Here is a 17,576-nt window from a genome sequence, read left to right as displayed (position 1 = left end):
CCATTCTCTACCCAGCCTGTGCTTGCGGTTGGGACTGCCCCAACCCAGGTGCAGAACCTTGCACTTGGTCTTAGAGCAGCTTTTCACAGGAAATTCAACTTTGTAATTCAGATGTGAAAATCTTTGTGTTCTGATCCATCTCTCAGCAGCCTACCTCCCCGACGACCCCTAACAAGCCAGTAGTGCCACTGGAGTGGGCATCTGGAGTGGTACCAAAACCCGACCCTACAGTCATCAACAAGCACATACGAAAGCTGGTGGATGTAAGTATTTCAAAGAATATATTGACTGAAGAGAACAATAGCTTTGACACTGTCAACACTATAAGTAATTCCAAGCTTTTCAAGACATTATTATGGTTGGGATGAATTTCAGACATACAATAATAGATTACAGCTTTTACTGATACTTTCAGAAATATTTATTTTATTCCCACGGTCAGCGATGGGATTAGGAAACAGGTTTCTGGATGCAAAGGAGCAAACTTTCAGGAGCATCCAAAGCCAGGCTACCATTTACTAGGTTTGATGAGCAAATATAAATTGAAAGTTAAATTTTTGCAGCTCTAGCCACCCAGTTGATGTTGGGAAACAAAAGTACTCAGAAACCAGAAGTCACTCATTACTAGGTCCAGAGAAGGTTTCCACAAACCCTATTTCAGGTTTTCGACTTGCTGTCGTTTGACTGTCCGGAGCATACTACCTATGGTAAAGGTAGCACTGCCTTGATATCACTTTAAAAATGTGGGCATGAGGTCCTGAAGAATTATAGCTGGGATCAGTTTGGAAGGTGACATGTTAGATAATGCAAACAAACCCAAACCTGACCAGGTTCCTTTGGAGAGACTGAGCCCTGTTGTGTTGTGCGTGAGGGACTTTCAGTGATGGGAGTGGCATGCAGAGGAACCAGGAATGTGTTGTAGATAATGAAGCAAGATTTCCTTCCGTTTTTTACAAATTAATAACTAAGTCTGTAAGGAACTATTGAATTCTGACCTTGTCTGTGTTACAGGTCATTAATTAGGGTTATGTTGTTAAGGTAAGTTAAACAAAGTCTTCAGATCTCTGAGTCTTCAAATACATCTCATGGTTTACTTTTTATACATGCTCTTTTTTTAAAAAAAGTTTCATTTTTCCTCTAATGTGGGATGCCAGAACTGCACATGCTGGTCCTGTATTGCTTTTGTCAGTGCCATATGTGTTGATAAAAATCACTGCACATCCAAAACTCTCTTTGATAGCTTGTTTAAATAGGAAGTCTGTCGCAACTCCTTAATCTTCCAGAATGTACTGAGTGGGGGATTGCTCTTGTTCCTGTGGGTGGGGGGGATGCAGTCCCCCATTCCACAGTTTTGTCCTGTTTCAGAATGTATGATGTTGAGTTGGACAGGATTAAAGCATGGTTTGGGGCTGTTACGGATACAGCTTACCAAGAGGCCCACACCAGTCGGTACAGCTGTCTTAGTTCTGCTAATCTTTGTCATTTACTAGCTGCTTCAAGTTGTGCTTTAATGTATTGGGAGGTTTTATTACTAAAAGTGTTGAATAGTACTTGGGTTTTTGTATGGAATCCTTCTGGACTGTATTTTTGAGGTCTGCCAGTCATCAGTTACAGGTCATTTGATAAGTGCTTAGAAATTGGCTTCATCACGTTATCGTTCAAGTAAGGACAATGCAAACACCTGTCAGAGATCTAAGTATATTCAATTCTTTTCTTTGTCAACCAAATCTTAATCTGATGAGACAGTCTGTGCTTCGATATGTGGCTTTCAGATAATCATGTTGACTTTGACACGCATATTTTTCCCATCAGTGTCACCTGCAGCTTTAATACCCCTTACACACCTCTGCAATCAGTAAGACAGAATACAGTAACTCCTTCACAGTTAAGGAGGGCTTCCATCACTTTAGGCAACCTTTTAAATATGATCCCATGTCTGCTTTTCCTTAGTGATGAGCTGGGTTGGGTTGATGAGAGGTTTAGACACGAAGTGCTCGTGATCTGGATGTCAGAGTATTAGTGAACAAATCAGGTTAAAACAGTACTGTGGCAGAGCAGAGGTGACCAGCTAAAAGAGAAGTGAAGCCAAAAACATGTGAAACACTCATGGGAAAGCTGCTGTTGGGTTGTTTTTGTTTTAGTTCTTTTGTGTGTGTGTGTGATTAAAAAGCATACTTAATGAAGCAAAGGGAATGTGTCACATGGGGCAGAATGTTAGTGACATTTCCAGTAAAGAAGAAAAACAAGGCAAGAATAATTACATCTGAAGAGGTGTGGAGGACCATCACTAGATAAATGGTGAGGTCAAGTTTTCTTTAAAAATTAGTCATTTTTTCCCCAACAGTCCAATAAATGTGCGTATTGATATACCAAGTAGAAATAAAAGCAATAAAACAAGGCAGCAGATCATCTGATCAGTAATGTTGAACATTAATTTACATGTAATTGTAAGGTTCAAGAGCTAGCTTAGATTCAAAATATGCTCGATATTAGGACAATAATCTTTTTTTTCCCAGTCTGTCTTTAGGAACTACGATCATGACCATGATGGCTATATTTCTCAGGGAGACTTTGAAAGTATAGCTGCCAACTTCCCCTTTTTGGACTCTTTCTGTGTACTGGACAAAGACCAGTAAGTTTGGAGATTTCTTTGTGGGTTTTTTTCTTTTCCTCAATTTAAAAACTCATGACAAACAAATACTGAAGAAACAGGGTCTCGCAAGCTTCTTGTGTCTCGCGTCTCGCTTAAGGAACTGAAGATCACTGAAGGCTGATTTCTGTTCTCATTTAACCTCTTATGCTGTAGTCGGTTCTGTGAGACCACCCAGGCTGGAGTCCTGCTTTACCTGGTACTTTAAAAGTCATTTATGTAACAGCTTAATAACAGCTTAATGAGGAATTCCTGATGGGACTGAGCCAAAACTCATACAGTACTGTCAAATTACAGTGGAGGTCCTGTACCTAGACCAGGCATTAGACTGGTGCAACAGGGAAAATGAGTCTACTGTATGGGACAGGGAAAATGAGTGTACATAGCAGAGAGAGGCTAACGAATATTCTAGGTGGTATATATATTTCCTAGCCAGTTGGGCTCGATAGTTCTGGTTGTCCAGAATCTCTTTGGCGGTGAAGGCTGGTGGTCAGCCCAGTGAGCAGCAAGTCGAGGTCCTTCACATAATGGCCTGGGCTGTGCTCTGATATCATGAACAGGCAAGAAACCAAGGTCCGTGCTGTAAGGTCAGTGTTTGCTGTTTAATGAAGGATAAGAAACACAAAGGCTCTAAGGGATTTCTTTTTTTCTGCCAGGACTGTTGCAGTTCTTTTGAAGAACGTGTTTTGTGTGCTGCATGCTTTTTGCAATGGGAAAATTTTGAATTCTTCAGTGCTGTGAGCAGTGACAGATCCACTCTACTTTTTTCTCCCTAACAGAGATGGTCTTATAAGCAAAGAAGAAATGATGGCTTACTTTCTGAGAGCTAAATCACAGTTCCAGTGTAAAATGGGACCAGGGTTTATTCATAACTTTCAGGAGATGACCTATCTTAAACCAACTTTCTGTGAGCACTGTGCAGGATTTGTAAGTATGGTTTTAGTAACGGTATACCTTACACAACATTTTTTACCCTTTAACATAGACAGTGTGAAACTGGCTCTGTGCGTACTAAAATCAATTTGCCACGTATCCCATCGCGTTAAGAAGCAGAAAACATTCACTCGTGTTGTAGTTGTGCTGTCCAGTTTTGTGTTAGTGGTTCCCAAACACTGGCATTTGTAAGAATTAGAGTTGCAGGAGAAAAAATTAAATGATGTTAGCTAAAGGATATTGGAGACTATATGAATAGCCTTACTCGGTTTATCTTAAGTTCTCTAATTTGGCTTGATTTCCCATGTAAACAAGCTCGAGGGAAAATGGGTGTCTGGAACAGAGGATGTAGATGAAGCAAAAGCCATTCTTTCTCAGGAAATTGCACATGGCAACATAGCTACGTTCATAATTCTCTGAATGGCTGTAACAGCCTTAATCCTTTCTCTATTGAATTAACAGATCTTCTAATTTGGTCTAGAAATCAAAAGTACTTGCAGAAGTTCTGTACAGTAAGATTTTTTTTAATTTTTTTGATTTTTGTTTAAATTTCCTTTTTCTTTCAGCCATTATTTACCAGATGCCACTTATTAAAGTGCTTTACATTTAGCTGGGAAATGATTGGTTTCGTGAATATATGTGTTGCTTGTAAACCTCCAAGTTTTTCGCTTCAAACCAAGTAGAGTAAAGAAAAAGGAATTCCAATGGTTTAAAAGTTACATAAATGTACACACCCCGCTGAAGTCAGATGTTCACATTTAGACAGCTTAAGCGATGAGGGCAGAGGTTGATGTCCTCCGCTGACCTGTGGCTCAGTACAGGGTGTAAACTCAGAACAAGGTTCCTGCTCTCCAGCGTGGATCTGCCCCTGCTATTGGCATCAAAATCTCCAGCTTGTAGTATGTGAACTTTCCCGCTAAGTAATATTTTTTCATGGCTGAAGGTAACAATAGCACTGCTAAGTGCAAAAACGTGCATCCCCTCAGTCCAGTTCTGGTGTTCCTGCTCTTGTCCATGCTCCCATCTTCTGCTTGCTTCTCTTGTGACACGTCTCTTCAGATGCTCACGGTCCCTATCGCAACTGCTGACCAAGGCTGTCGGCGAGAAGGAATTCCACCTATTTCCGCTAGAACTGCAAAAGCCTCGGAGGCAACATGTTCAGTGCTGATTCAGGAGCGTGCTGGTGGGCTCTTGAGCTGACAGCTCCAGCAGACTGATGGGGCAGGGGCAATCACTGGCCTGAGCCTATTGTTTCAGGCTGCCCGCAGCCTCGGAAAGACGTCATTGCGCTCGTGACACTCGGTTCATGTTTGGAAGGCTTCCATAGCAAAGCAAGGCCCGAGGACTGCCCTGCAATGTCGTCTCCATCAGATGTTTTTGTCCTGCATCAGTTTGCTAACTGGCCATTGTTGGACTTTTCACGTCTCCCTGATTACATCCAGTGCAGGAATACAAATGAGTAAGGAAATGGAAATAAGGTCATTTTTCCTGTCAACTCACTGAAGTCATTGGCATTGTCCTGTGGATGAGTTGGGCTGACAGGACAGGAACCAACTACAAAATCTGGTGCGTACTTGTTCTGCATTTCAGTGCTGCTCATCCACGGGTGGAAACCTAATTTGAAACATGCACTGATTCACCATCAAAATAATGTGCTCTGGCAGTGCAGCAGGATGAACTGACGTGACAGCGCAATGCACACTATTCAATAAAAATATCTGTTATTAAAACCATACAAACTTTCAAGGTCAGTCTAAAACCTCATGCCATTAAGCAGCATGAAATCGATAAGCTCATGGCCGGCCACAGTTCCGTCCCACAGCTTGAGTTGCACCTCGTGGCATGGTAGGTAACCAGCCATCCTGCTGAGCTTTATAATCTGAATTTGCACAGATCCTCTTACCTTGGAGCTGGCTTGAGCCAGCTTTGCAGCAGAACTGCTGGTTCAGGCACATTCAAAGCTTTAGATCAGAATTCATGACATGGCACTTCAGATAATCTTTCACCGCTGTGTGTAACCACAACGGTGGTGTCACATTTGAGTAGGAGGAAGGTACAGGGCTAAGAAGATGAGGAGAGAGCTCTGGAGTGGGGACAGATTAGAGCTTAAATGAAAGAAATAACAACCCATGTCTCTTACTGTGATCCTGGCAAAGAGACCTGGGAAAAAAAGTCATTGCTGCTCTTCCAAGAGGGGCTGGGAGCTCCACTGTCACTGCCCAACCACAGCAACAGCATTCACTGTGCATGTACAAGGCATTAGCAGGAGAAGAGCAAGCAGCAGGCTTTCTACAGACCCTTCTTGCTGATGTTTTCCATTCTGATCTTTTATTCACCATTCTTCTACCTTTTTTGATCTATGCTAATTTATAACCTCTCTCCAAGCTCCCGTTTTTCCTTGCAAATATTTTTTTTGTGCAGCATATGGGATTTTTTCCCTCCAGAATCTTCTTATTCTGTTTATTTTACTTTTTTCCTTTGTATTCTAAATGTTCTCTGGGCTCTTCCTTTTGAACATTTCTTTAATGACCGTGTTCACCCCCTGCACGCTGTGTACGAATTCTTATAAATATGGTGAGGAGCCATGAGTAGTTTCAACTGCCTGGATGTCTCACCCTCCCTGCTAATGATTTGAATGAGTTTTAGAAAAATAAACACTGGACCCACGGGTTTTTTTCCTTTAATGCTCGATCTAGAAAAACTGCCCCTTCCCCTCTCTGCCTCTCAGAGTGAAAACATTTGCTTTTATAACACCATGGCTGTAGGTACAGCATTTCTGGCTGTATAGATAACAATTTGCTTGGGAATTTTCTGACTTCCAAGCAATCCTGCTCACATTGCAGTGAAAGCTTTGCAAAAGTGGGACCGCACAGAGTGTCTCCTGGAAGTTTAGCATTTGGTTGTTACATACGTCAACAAGGACAGCGTCTGGGAGGAGGCAACGAAAGAATTTAGTGACTTTTCTGCCTGCTTCAGTCTTCAGCCCTTTTTTTAATAGAAAAAGTCAGGTGGACTGACTTTCAGTCAGCAATCAGATTTCTATGGCTGGGTGTGTCAGGGATCGGTATGGGAACCAAGAACCTAATTTTTATCCCCAGTGGTGTTTTCTCCTTCTGTGTTTGAATGGCGTGCATCATTCATGTATCTGGAGAATGGATGTACAGCGGAAATTCCCCCGCAGATAACATTAAGTGAGCCTCGAAGCAGAATGTGCTCTGCTGGTTTCAGTAAGCTTGATATGAAGGCAATTATTCACCTGTTTCTGGAAGTAAGTGTCATCTGTGTCGCTCCTTCTCTGGTAATCCCACTGTAAGTAGTAGAAATAAGGGGGAAGCCACACAAGTCTTATCACAATTAGAGGGGGAGGTCTGCCTAACAGGAAGGGTGTTAAGAGCAGTTGTATCCTGTTTGTGCTTTTGTAGCCATCAGTACTTCCTCATTGTGACCTTGTTTTCCTTCCGGCTTTCTTTTCTGATTCCTTGACGTTCTTTTGTCTTTCTTTGCAGCTCTGGGGTATAATCAAACAAGGCTACAAATGCAAAGGTAAATAAATACTGCATGGATTTTTTCAAGCTGTCGGTGGTGGGTTTTAGCACAAGTACATCAACTGCATTTTTTACTAAATTGACATCTGTTCATCCAGATTTTGCTTCCACACTTGGTACTGTCCGTGAACAGTGACTGCTGGTACGCTGTGAAGTCTCACTGCATTCCGGGACACAGCGCCTAGTAGGAACACACAGGTTCTGTGAGCTAAAGGTCCAAAGCAACCACAGTCTCCACGAGGTATTACTTTTGACCAGCAAAGACTTGGAAGACCAAGTGTCTTCATCGTAACACCAAGACATCCTGAAATAGATCTCCTGAGACTTGGGGTCAGGAGAGGCTCTGCTGGCAGTGCTCTCTGTCATGTACATCCGCATGCCTGTAGTGAAGCTTAGCTGGCCCTGCACTGCTGTAGTGGCTGAGCTAGAAATAGAGAAATCCTAGACGGCCCAGCAGGTCTCATTGCAAGGTCTTCTGCAGACATTCAACTTAAAAGAAAAAAAAAAAAAAAGAAAAAAACCCCTACAGCTCTTACAGCCCTCTCTGCTGCTTTCATTAAGAGTTTAATTTCTTGTGCAGTACTTACACCATATTAAGCACGTCAGACCACGAGTGACATTGTAGTGGTCCTTATTGGCTTTAAAGTCCTGGGCCTATTTATTTCTCAAACAGCCCGGCTCTGGCTGAAGGGCACTGTTGATTTTCACAGTTGTAGTTGCATCTCAGTTGTTCACAAGGGAACATCCCTTCCAATATCTGAAGGGTCCTACAAGAAAGCTGGGGGGGACTTTTTACAAGGGCCTGTAGTGACAGGACAAGGGGTAATGGGTTTAAATTGAAAGTGGGGAGGTTTAGATTAGATGTCAGGAAGGAGTTCTTCCCGGAGAGGGTGGTGAGGCACTGGGCCAGGTTGCCCAGAGAAGCTGTGGATGCCCCATCCCTGGAAGTGTTCAAGGCCAGGCTGGATGAGGCTTTGAGCAACCTGGTCTAGTGGAAGGGGTCCCTGCCCATGGCAGGGGGGGTGGGACTAGATGATCTTTAAGGTCCCTTCCAACCCAAATCCTTCTGTGATTCTATGATACACTTTATTCCTATCTCTCTCTCCACCCATGAACATCTCTCCCTCAGAGAGGGATGGGAAAGATGTGCATGGCTAAACCAATGTATGTAATTCAGCTCTTCCCGATTACTGTCATCTGAGCATCTACAAAAGGGCTAGTTGTGGTCTGTACTTCTACTGGTAGGATGAGGGAAGGAAGATAGGGTCTTGTCACAGCAGCCCTGTAAACTAGATTTTAGATTTGAAAGGTGAGCTCTGCCCTGCATCATTGCTTGGAACAGTGGCCCAGGTGAGAGAGGGCACAAAGTGTCCCATAGACAAAATTACAGCCAACAGAGCATGAGAGTAAGAGCGCAGTGCTGCTCACTCAGACCTTAAAGTGGTCAACAAGCATAATCAGTGCCTGCTTTTTGTTGCAGCAGCTGCCACCTGCTCTGTGTGCCAGCACCACGAGTGCTGCACCCGTTACGGATGATTTCTGCCTCTGAGCACAGAGCTGTCACCTTCTGTTTTGAACCTCTGACACTCTGCTAGCAGGGGGAGGGAGGGAGTTCATCTGTTCAGGTCTGCTGCTTTCCCCAGCGCTGTGGGTGAGATAAACCTAGGCTGTGTGGTCTACAAATGATGGAGGAGGTTCTCCGCTACCAAGAGAGGTCTCTGTTGTATTGGGGATGGGAGGTGTTACCTTTAGGGCAGACAGAAATCACAGCGGGGTGCATACATCTGTATTTGTCATATGAACAAGGTGATCAGAGCATCCAAAGCTCTCACCCATCACGCTGGAGCTGTTGCCCTGAGCAGAATGGTTCTTTCAGCAGAGTTACAAACACAACTTCGGCAATGGCTCACCTCGAACAAAATGTTAGGTCATGGAGCAGCAACAAAGATAGGAGGGAGATGCAAATTTTCAAGCAAGGGCAAGAGACACAGAGAGGGAGAGAGCTTGTGTTTGGGGCGCACATCCTCCACCCTTTGGCCTTAGACCTGTACTGCAGTCACACTTAGATACGTGTAGCTACTGCTGAGAGTATTTGCAGTGAGATGCAGAGCTCAGCAGAAGCTAGGTGTGCAGCTTACTCCGTGCTGTACTCTGTTGCTGAGCTACTTAGACTAGTTACCACCTACAGTGGTCTGCACTAACCTCCAGCTATCCTTCCAGAGGCTCAGAGTGTGGATACTTCAGTGTCTTCTATCAAAGTGTGTTTACTATAATGGCCCCTGCTGGATCAAATAAATAAAATAAAAACCCACCCAAGCATTTTTTGGAGACTGCTATGATGGAGCAGAAGGTTTATGCATACCATACACAAGATCATTCCGGGTCTCTTCCTGGAGATTAATTTCTGATTAAAATATCAACCGCCCTCTTCCCTTCTGCTGACAGATTTCTATGAATGGCTGCCATGGAAATGATCCATGTTTTGTAACACCCTTCCTACCAAGTGATCCATTTCTGTAACTCCTTTCACACCTTCTGTCAAAGTATTTGTTCCTTCGAAATCCCTCCTGCTGTCTGTCTGCTAATAACCCTGAGGGGCTGACAGATAATTGTGGCTTTCCATTTGGCGACTTGGCAATTCCTTTCTTTACAGACTGCGGTGCCAACTGTCACAAGCAATGCAGAGACCTGCTTGTGCTGGCGTGCAGGAAATTTTCCAGAGGAACCTCGGTAGGCAGCAACCATGGCTCTCTGCCTAGCAGTCCGTCTCTGCCTCCAGGTGAGAGCACGTTCGTTCCTATTTTCAACCACATCTGGAATCCCCTCTAACATCCAGTGTCCTTGCTGCCATTTTTAATTTTTCCTTTGTATCATGGCACAGAGCAGCACATGCACTTTCCACTGCACCATGGCTTGAGTTCAGTGCTTGGATTGCAACGACCCTTTCTGCAGCGGTGGCCTTAGTCTCCTGCCTGAGGCTCCCTATCCTCTATACTCGCACCCCTATCCCAGACAAAAAGAAGTAAAGTTATAATGGATGAATTATAATCATAATGCTCCCTAGTAGCCACTTAGGGGCAGGGAGGCATCGGGCACAATTCCAGCTCTGGCTTATTCCCCGAGCATGCAGATGGAGGGAGAAGGAAATGTGCGCACACAAGGCCAGAATCGGTTTCCCAGCAGCAGATGGATATTGCTAATTACATACTGCTTCATATAGGGGGTTACCTCCCCTCCGCCGCAGGCTTACGTGATCCTTTTGTAACGATCTTGGAGTATTGCAAATGAACAATTCCACCTTCTCTTTCAGTCCAAGATGAAGTATTTGAATTCCCCAGTGTTGCTGCGGAACACCAGGACCTCGATGGCAGAGCTATCACCCTCGTCACTGGCTCTTCCCGGAAAATTTCGGTGCGGCTGCAGAGGGCAACCACCAGTCAAGCAACACAGACAGAACCACTGTGGCATGAGCCAGGCTGGAATGATTCAGGTTCCCATACTTTCCCCAAAATGAAGTCCAAGTTCCACGGCAAAGCTGGGAAGAATAAAGGTTTTGCAAAATGGGAGAATGAAAAGCCCAGCATGCAGGCTGATATAGAGCTGGAAGCTGAGGCCCCACAACACGTACAGGATCACAACGGAATAGAAACCCTCCCAGAAAGACAAGAATCTGAGGTGAGTTGCAAAACCAGCTGAGACAGCTTAAAAATCCACTAGTCTGGGGTCTCGTGTGGTTCATTTAAGAATTTCAGGATGCTTTTTCATTCACATTTGTCACTGCGTCTTGCACAAGAGGTGCTTTCAGAAGAATGCCAAATGATCCACAGACACCTCTTTTCTGCACTGCAGTGCGCACTTCCTGCAACCGGGGGGTTGGCTCTTGGTGCCAGTACGTGCTTCGGAGTTGGGTACTTTTTGCAAATCATGAAATGTAGCCTGGTGGACATCTGACTAAATTCCATCCTGCTGTACCCTTGCAGCGCGCAGCGCAGGGCTCCACAGGAGATCCACCGGAACCAGCATTCTGATAAAGCGTAGAATCATGGAATGGTTTGGGTTGGAAAGGACCTCAGGGTATTGGTCCGACTGCTATCGCACGTGAAGTCTGTACTTCCAAAGCCTCATTGACCATCTTTGCTAGCGTGTAAGTGCCTGTTTCCTTTTGGTTACAGGACAGCTGATTGCCCACCCTGAAGCACCGAAACGTGAAGATGACCACTGTAATACAGCAAGCCCTGATGGACTGTCACAGACCACACTTGGCCACGAGAAGTTTTCCCGTACCTCATACTTTCAAAGTCAACCATTGCCCTCTTTTCTTAGCTGAAGGGTGTTACAGAGCACTTTTTATTTTCTCACGAGTAAGCTGTTTGGATGAACAGTGAACGGACACAGTGGAACAGATCTCGGTGTTTTCTCTTGTATGACTTCTCTGGAAACTTCCTCTACATGCCAGTGAGGATATATTCGGCCTCCTTTAAATATACTGCATCATTTCAGTACATCTGCCAGCAACAACAATGGCAAGGACAGAAGCCAAGCATCTAAGTTTGTTCAGTAACACTCCTTTTCCAGAGGCTCGTAACGATCTTCTAAGGAAAGAAGTAGGTGTGTACACTGATTAAATCTCAAACAAAAACCTTTCACTAAGTCCTCTACACTCAAGTTCTCTGCACACCTGGGGTTTTGAATTTTGGCCGTGTTTACATTGCCACAGTGAGTGTTCAGCACAGTGATACCAGTTCTCAGACTGGGAATCCTTCCAATAGGTGGCCAAGGTTGAAGGACTTTCAAGACATTATGCAGACGTCTGGTCACACTGCAATGGAGAGGGGTCTTCTCTGCCAGCGCTGATTATGGTTAAAATTAGCATGTAATAAACACCTTAGTTTTAAATGTGCGTTATGTTTTTCTCTGGTTAGCAGCCCGCACACGTTACGACTAAACGTGCTGAAAAGCAGCCTCCGAATGAGCAGTTGGGTAATGTAGGATGCAGCACCTGAATGTGTAATGGCCTGAGAGGCAGGTCTGAAGTGGCATTTCTCAGAAGCATTAAGTTCCTTAAGGATCACAGCCCTCATCTAGAAAAAGAGAGAAAATCAACAGAGTACAAAGCTCAACCTGCAAGGTGCCTTCCAAACTGACATGCATGTATTCTAGATGATCTTTAAGGTCCCTTCCAACCCAAACCACGCTATGATTCTATGTATTGTTCTTCTTACCCCCTTTCCCCACAGGAATAAGAGTGGATGTGGAGCACACACTCTGAAATAAAGCAACCTAATTATAAGCTTTCCTACTAAATTCAAGTTATTGCACCCTTCAAGTTAGAAACCCTCAAGACCAGAGAGTACTTTCACAGACTCCCCCAGCCAAAACTGACAGCTGCACACCTCTGGGTTAATTTGACTGTAATCTGCACTGCGACTACGTGACGGCGCCTCAGGTTTGCATCTTGAATCCTGCAGATTTCCTCTGTTTCCCAAGGCAGCTAGTAATGATGGTAAATTTGGGGAGAGGAAAAAAAAAAAAAAGAGAGAACATGCTCTTACTGTTATAAACTCAGAAAATAAGCACTGCAGGGAGCACTGATTTCCAAGCTAGGACGAGGGCCAGAAGCATCCTTGACTCTTACTGCTGTGGGCAAAGAGCAGGTATTAGCCAAAATACGGTCTTTATTTCCTGTGGTGGGTGAGGTGACGGGTCACAACAGGCTGGCCGCACAGCTACTGTTACAGCGTACGGCCTGCACACAATGACAATTCTGTGGTAGAGAATTTGAATGGAGAAATTTGGTTATGGTCCAGGCTGTTGATGGATCTGTTGAGATAAGCCTGTCAATGCTTTATAAATGAAATGTTCATGTTAAGAATGAAGTTGCACATCACGTAAGGGTTTTGAACAGCATTTAATCGGCAGCCATCAGCGTATTGCTTGCGAGCTTTTGAAAGTGAGTTGTAACTCTTGCTCTGAAAGGTACCTGCTTTCCCCCTTATGGCAGGCCCACAAACCATGCCCGTCTTCATTCCGTTGTTGGGCAAGACTATTTTAGCTCCCCAATCTGGGCAAAGCAGCTGTTACTTGTTTGCCTTCCCTGACTCAAGAAAGGCAAAACGCACCAGCCGCTGCAGATCCCGGCTGAGCTATGGGCCTCTGCTGGCCTCGGTAGACATAGAGCAATCCCAGGAGAGTGTCCAGGAGAAGGTGTCATAATGACAAGAGCACTGGATTAATTAAGTAGCTAAAGTGAGATACAATCCCAGGTGATGCTGGATACTTCGACCACATCCATTCATCCCTGTCTCAGTCCTCAGGATCTTTTAAGAAACTGGTGGGGAGAAGGGAGGGGTTTTAAAAACAAACAAAACACTAATCCCACACCACCTCCCGAAAAACCAACCACCACCACAAGGGATGGAGCTGTCTGCTCAGAGGAGCCTTCCTCATGCAGGTGAAGTCTGAAGGAGGGGAGGCAGGGGGGACAGTAAGATGCTGGCTGACCAGAGCCGGTCTGAAGCATGGATTTTGCCCGGCTGTGACAGGTGAGCCTTTTGCCTTTCAGTACAGAAGGTGGAAAGCTGAGCTGCAGAGCAAATTTAGGGGTAGCGCCTGCCTAAATTTTTTACATTTTCTTCTGACTGCTGTCACTTCTGCGGACTGTTGCTCAGGGACTCCTCTCTGGAAGCCAAAGTGAAAGCATGGCCTAACATCCCCCAAGGCTCTACTCACAGGGAGCCTGGAAGGCTTTGGCTGAGACAGGAAGGTCCTTGCAGCCTGGGACACGAGTTCCAGAAGGTTTTGGGTGTTTGTCCAGGAAATAGCTGCACGCAAAGGATCTGAACACAGAGGGGTGAAAAAATGGAGAACAGCAGACAGACGAGGAGTAAGCATGGGAAGAAGCATGACGAGTGCTCTCCCTCTCTACGTGACACCAAGAACGGAAGGGGATCCCAGAGTAAAGGAGGAAGATCCGAATACAGGTTTCATGGAGGCTCAAGAGGCAGGAGAAACAAGGGCTTGTTGTTTCATGGTCATCGTAGCCAAAAAATCGAACCAAAGCTTGCTTCATTCAGCATCAGCCTGCTAACTGATGGGCCGCTGTACAGCACAAAAAAAGCTCCAAGTATTTCTCCAGAGAATCTTGACGACAGCGTTGGCCCACCCAGGGACACTGGAGAAATAGATGTAACCTTGGAACAAGTTTTTAAGTTATCAGCACTGATCTGAGCTGGATTTTCAAAACAAGCACTGCAGCCAAGAGGCTAAACTCATTGGAAAACCTGTGTGCTGAACTCTGAAGCGCTGTTTTCAGCTGCTGACAGTCTGGTCCTAGGAGACAGAAAAGCCATCAGCAGAAGGCTACCGCTGGGGCAGTATGAAATTTAGCCAAAAAGTCTGCTTTTTCCATGAGTTAAGCCAATGCCGGAAAGTTTAAAGGGTCCTTATCACCTTCATCTCTGCTTCATGTGTGAAAACGAGTTATGACCTTCCACCTGCCCGCAGCACAGGCAGGCTCCCTCTTTCTTTGGTTTTACAATAGTGTTTTCCTACTTTTTGTGCTTGTTTTTCTCTCCTCTGTTGTGGGAAAGACCCACGTGGACAAGAGGGGAAATCACTGGACAATAAAGGGGAAACAATGACACTGACAGCACTCAGAGCTGTAAAAAGCACAAAGTAAACACGAGAGAAAAATATTTTTTCCCTTCTACCCTTGTTTGTTAAGCCATTAGAGGTGCGACTTATTTTCGGCCAAAGAGGAGAGAAGGCATGTTTACCGCTGGTAAGAGCACTTGCTTTTTCAGTCTGTGCCCCTCTGACAAGGCAGAACCCAAACCAAAAACAGGCACATGAGTATTTTGAGAGCCTACACAAGGGAACCAGTTCACATCCCCCTCAGCGCGCTGCGCTCCCAGCACAACGCTGCCGTGATTCTAACCTCGGGCTGCGCTAGGAGTCGGAGAAAGCAGGCCTGCAGCTTAGCCTGAGCCGGCTCGGCCGGGGCTGCGGAATCATGCTCAAGGCCTTAAAATGCATGCATGCTTCCGTAGAATCCCTGTTGTCCAAGGAAAAAATCACAAGTTCAGAGAGGAAGCAGGATCACAATCCTGACAGTTTTTAGCAGTAGGAGCACAAGAGACTCTACTGCAGTCCTAAATATGGCAGAATTAATAATAAACCACGCGCGAGGAGCAGGCACTTGAGGGCTTTTGTGTGCTGGCTCTCATTAACCCAACAGGTTAACTTCACTGAGAACCCACACGAGCCTTTGGGACACCCGAGAGTCATCAGATCGTAGTGAGAATCCTCTTCCTCTCCACTCAACTCTTCCCACTTAAGCACAGTTTAATTTTCATTTCATAATGAACCTATGATCCCCCCCTTTTTTTTTTTTTTCCCCCCTCCTTGCTTCCATCATCTGCTTTCCCTGTGGATGTTCTAATGTTGCAAGACAAAAATTCCCAGGTGTATAACCGGTTCCAGGGAATCCTCTCATGCGCAGCTCCAGTCACTTCTCGCAGCTACTGACACGAAGCCTGCATCCCACATTTCCATCTTAGGTACCTGACTGATGTCTGGCTTCTGCTTAGGCCAGAGGTCGGCCGAGGCACTTGCTACTTCTCGCAGCTACTGACACGAAGCCTGCATCCCACATTTCCATCTTAGGTATCTTAGGTATGTCTGGCTTCTGCTTAGGCCAGAGGTCGGCCGAGGCACTTGCTACTTCCGTTAACTCAGACGCACGGAGCGGTTAAACGCTGACGCGCAGCCGAAGGCCTCGCTGGTTCAAGCAGGTTTTACCCCCACGCTCTGGCCGAGGCGGCTAACCCACAGCTAGAGGAGTCCCTCTGGGGTGCACCAGCTGTAGTAGCACAGGGGTTTGACTAAAGCCAGGGAATCTCACCAAGGAGCTAAGGATTACCAGCCACCACCAATCCGAACAGATGACAAACCACTCGGGGCACAGCTACCAGCCAAAAGGCTTCCTGAGGCGGGCGACGCGCGGTGGCGGCTCAGCTTGGTGCCCTTCCCCTTGCTGCGCTACTGTTTTGCAGACAGTAAACTTTCATCCACCCCTTACACCTGTAAGGAAAACCCAACCCTGCCCACGGTGCGTACAGATGACGGTACCAATGGGCCTGAGGCGGGCCCAGCGTCCCCCGCTCCCCGCGGTTATGTTGCTGCGCAGTGGCAGCGCTCGGAAAGGGGCGATCCTCACAGGCGGAACGGAGAGCAACGCAGGCAAGGCACGCGGGAGGCAGAAGTTGCTAGAGAAAGGCAGGCAGACAGGAAAACGGACCAGGACGCTTACAAAGCTGGTGGAGGAAGAGTGGCATGAACAACCACGGTTAGGAGGAAGAACACTTGGATCCCCTGTACAGACCCTTGCTTACTTCAGTGCCCTCTTGGTCTGCCGTAGTTCTGCTTTCAACCGTGATGCACAACGAGATCGGGCACGTACATCCCATCTCCACAACCCATCTCTCCTCTCCCGGCTCCCATCAGAGAGATTCTTTCCAGCGCTTCAGGTTTGGAAAACAGTAAATATCGGAACGTCATACGGACGCTAACAAAGCAGCGGCTGTTGGCTTTCGTTAAGCAAAGCTGCTCCCCCCGCATACACAGAGCTTGTTTTCTCTGGAGAACAAAGCAGTCCCAGCACACTAGGAGAAAACAAGAATGAAAAACAACAACAGCTGGCTGAAGCCAAGTGTTTTCTTTCCTGTTGGAAGAGTAAAGCCTCCCGTTTGGCCACCTTCTGATTTTATTTTTTAACTTTCCCCTTCCAACAGCCATAAAGTGGGACTCAGTTTACACTAAGTCCTGGAGGTGGGAGGAGGAGAAGCAACACCTAGAAAGCTAACTGGAAGAGGAGGGAAGGGTAAGCTCTGTGCTCTTACCCCACCCCAGCATCATTTCCCAGCATGCTAGTCAGGCTCTCCAGGCAGCAAAAGCCACAGTCTTGCAGAGAAACTGCCAACTCCAGCACAGACAAAAAGTCCCTCAGGGTGCTGGTGCAACTCAAGCAGAGATGCTCTGACGAGCCTCCTGGGCTGCCCCTTGCTAGGAACAAGTTTTCCTGGCACTGCCAGGAAACACTGGGCTCTTCACAGCGAGCAGCAGTGCAGAGAAAAGCAGAAGCTGTCAACTTGCAGATGCTGCATCCCCAGCAAAAGGGTCTTTAACTCTCGTCAATCTCACCGCCTTCACCAGTCCAGGACTGACCCAGCTGCAGGAACCTGCGTTCCCCAAATCCCCACTAACCATTCCCGCGTGCCAGCAGCTGGTCGCCAGCAGATGACAAAGCAGATGACTGAGCAGCTGGTCGCCAGCAGATGACAAGGTAACGCTGTCCCGCAAGGACGATGTGGGGGGACGCGCCAGAGAAGGTGAGAAACCATCGATACCCTTGTGAAGCAGCGACGTGAGTTTCCAGACGTTCATCACTT

The 17,576-nt window shown here is 46.1% G+C and overlaps 1 protein-coding gene across 1 annotated transcript; it reads left to right on the top strand.

The window, feature by feature from the left end:
- Window positions 1–149: 149 nt before the first annotated feature.
- LOC104506027 (ras guanyl-releasing protein 3-like) lies at window positions 150–11,761 on the top strand (the record flags this gene model as incomplete). The annotated part of the gene is made up of 7 exons (XM_010146828.1): window positions 150–263; window positions 2,517–2,632; window positions 3,430–3,577; window positions 7,090–7,126; window positions 9,782–9,907; window positions 10,439–10,803; window positions 11,301–11,761. Coding segments are annotated over 7 exons (915 nt in total), but the record flags the coding sequence as incomplete, so codon positions are not given.
- Window positions 11,762–17,576: the final 5,815 nt, after the last annotated feature.

This window comes from Eurypyga helias, unplaced genomic scaffold (genome assembly GCF_000690775.1).
Source record: "Eurypyga helias isolate BGI_N326 unplaced genomic scaffold, ASM69077v1 scaffold25052, whole genome shotgun sequence".
Classification (NCBI taxonomy): Eukaryota; Metazoa; Chordata; class Aves; order Eurypygiformes; family Eurypygidae; genus Eurypyga; species Eurypyga helias.
Note: the sequence above shows the minus strand (reverse complement) of the source record. Positions and strands in the feature narration are given on the sequence as shown.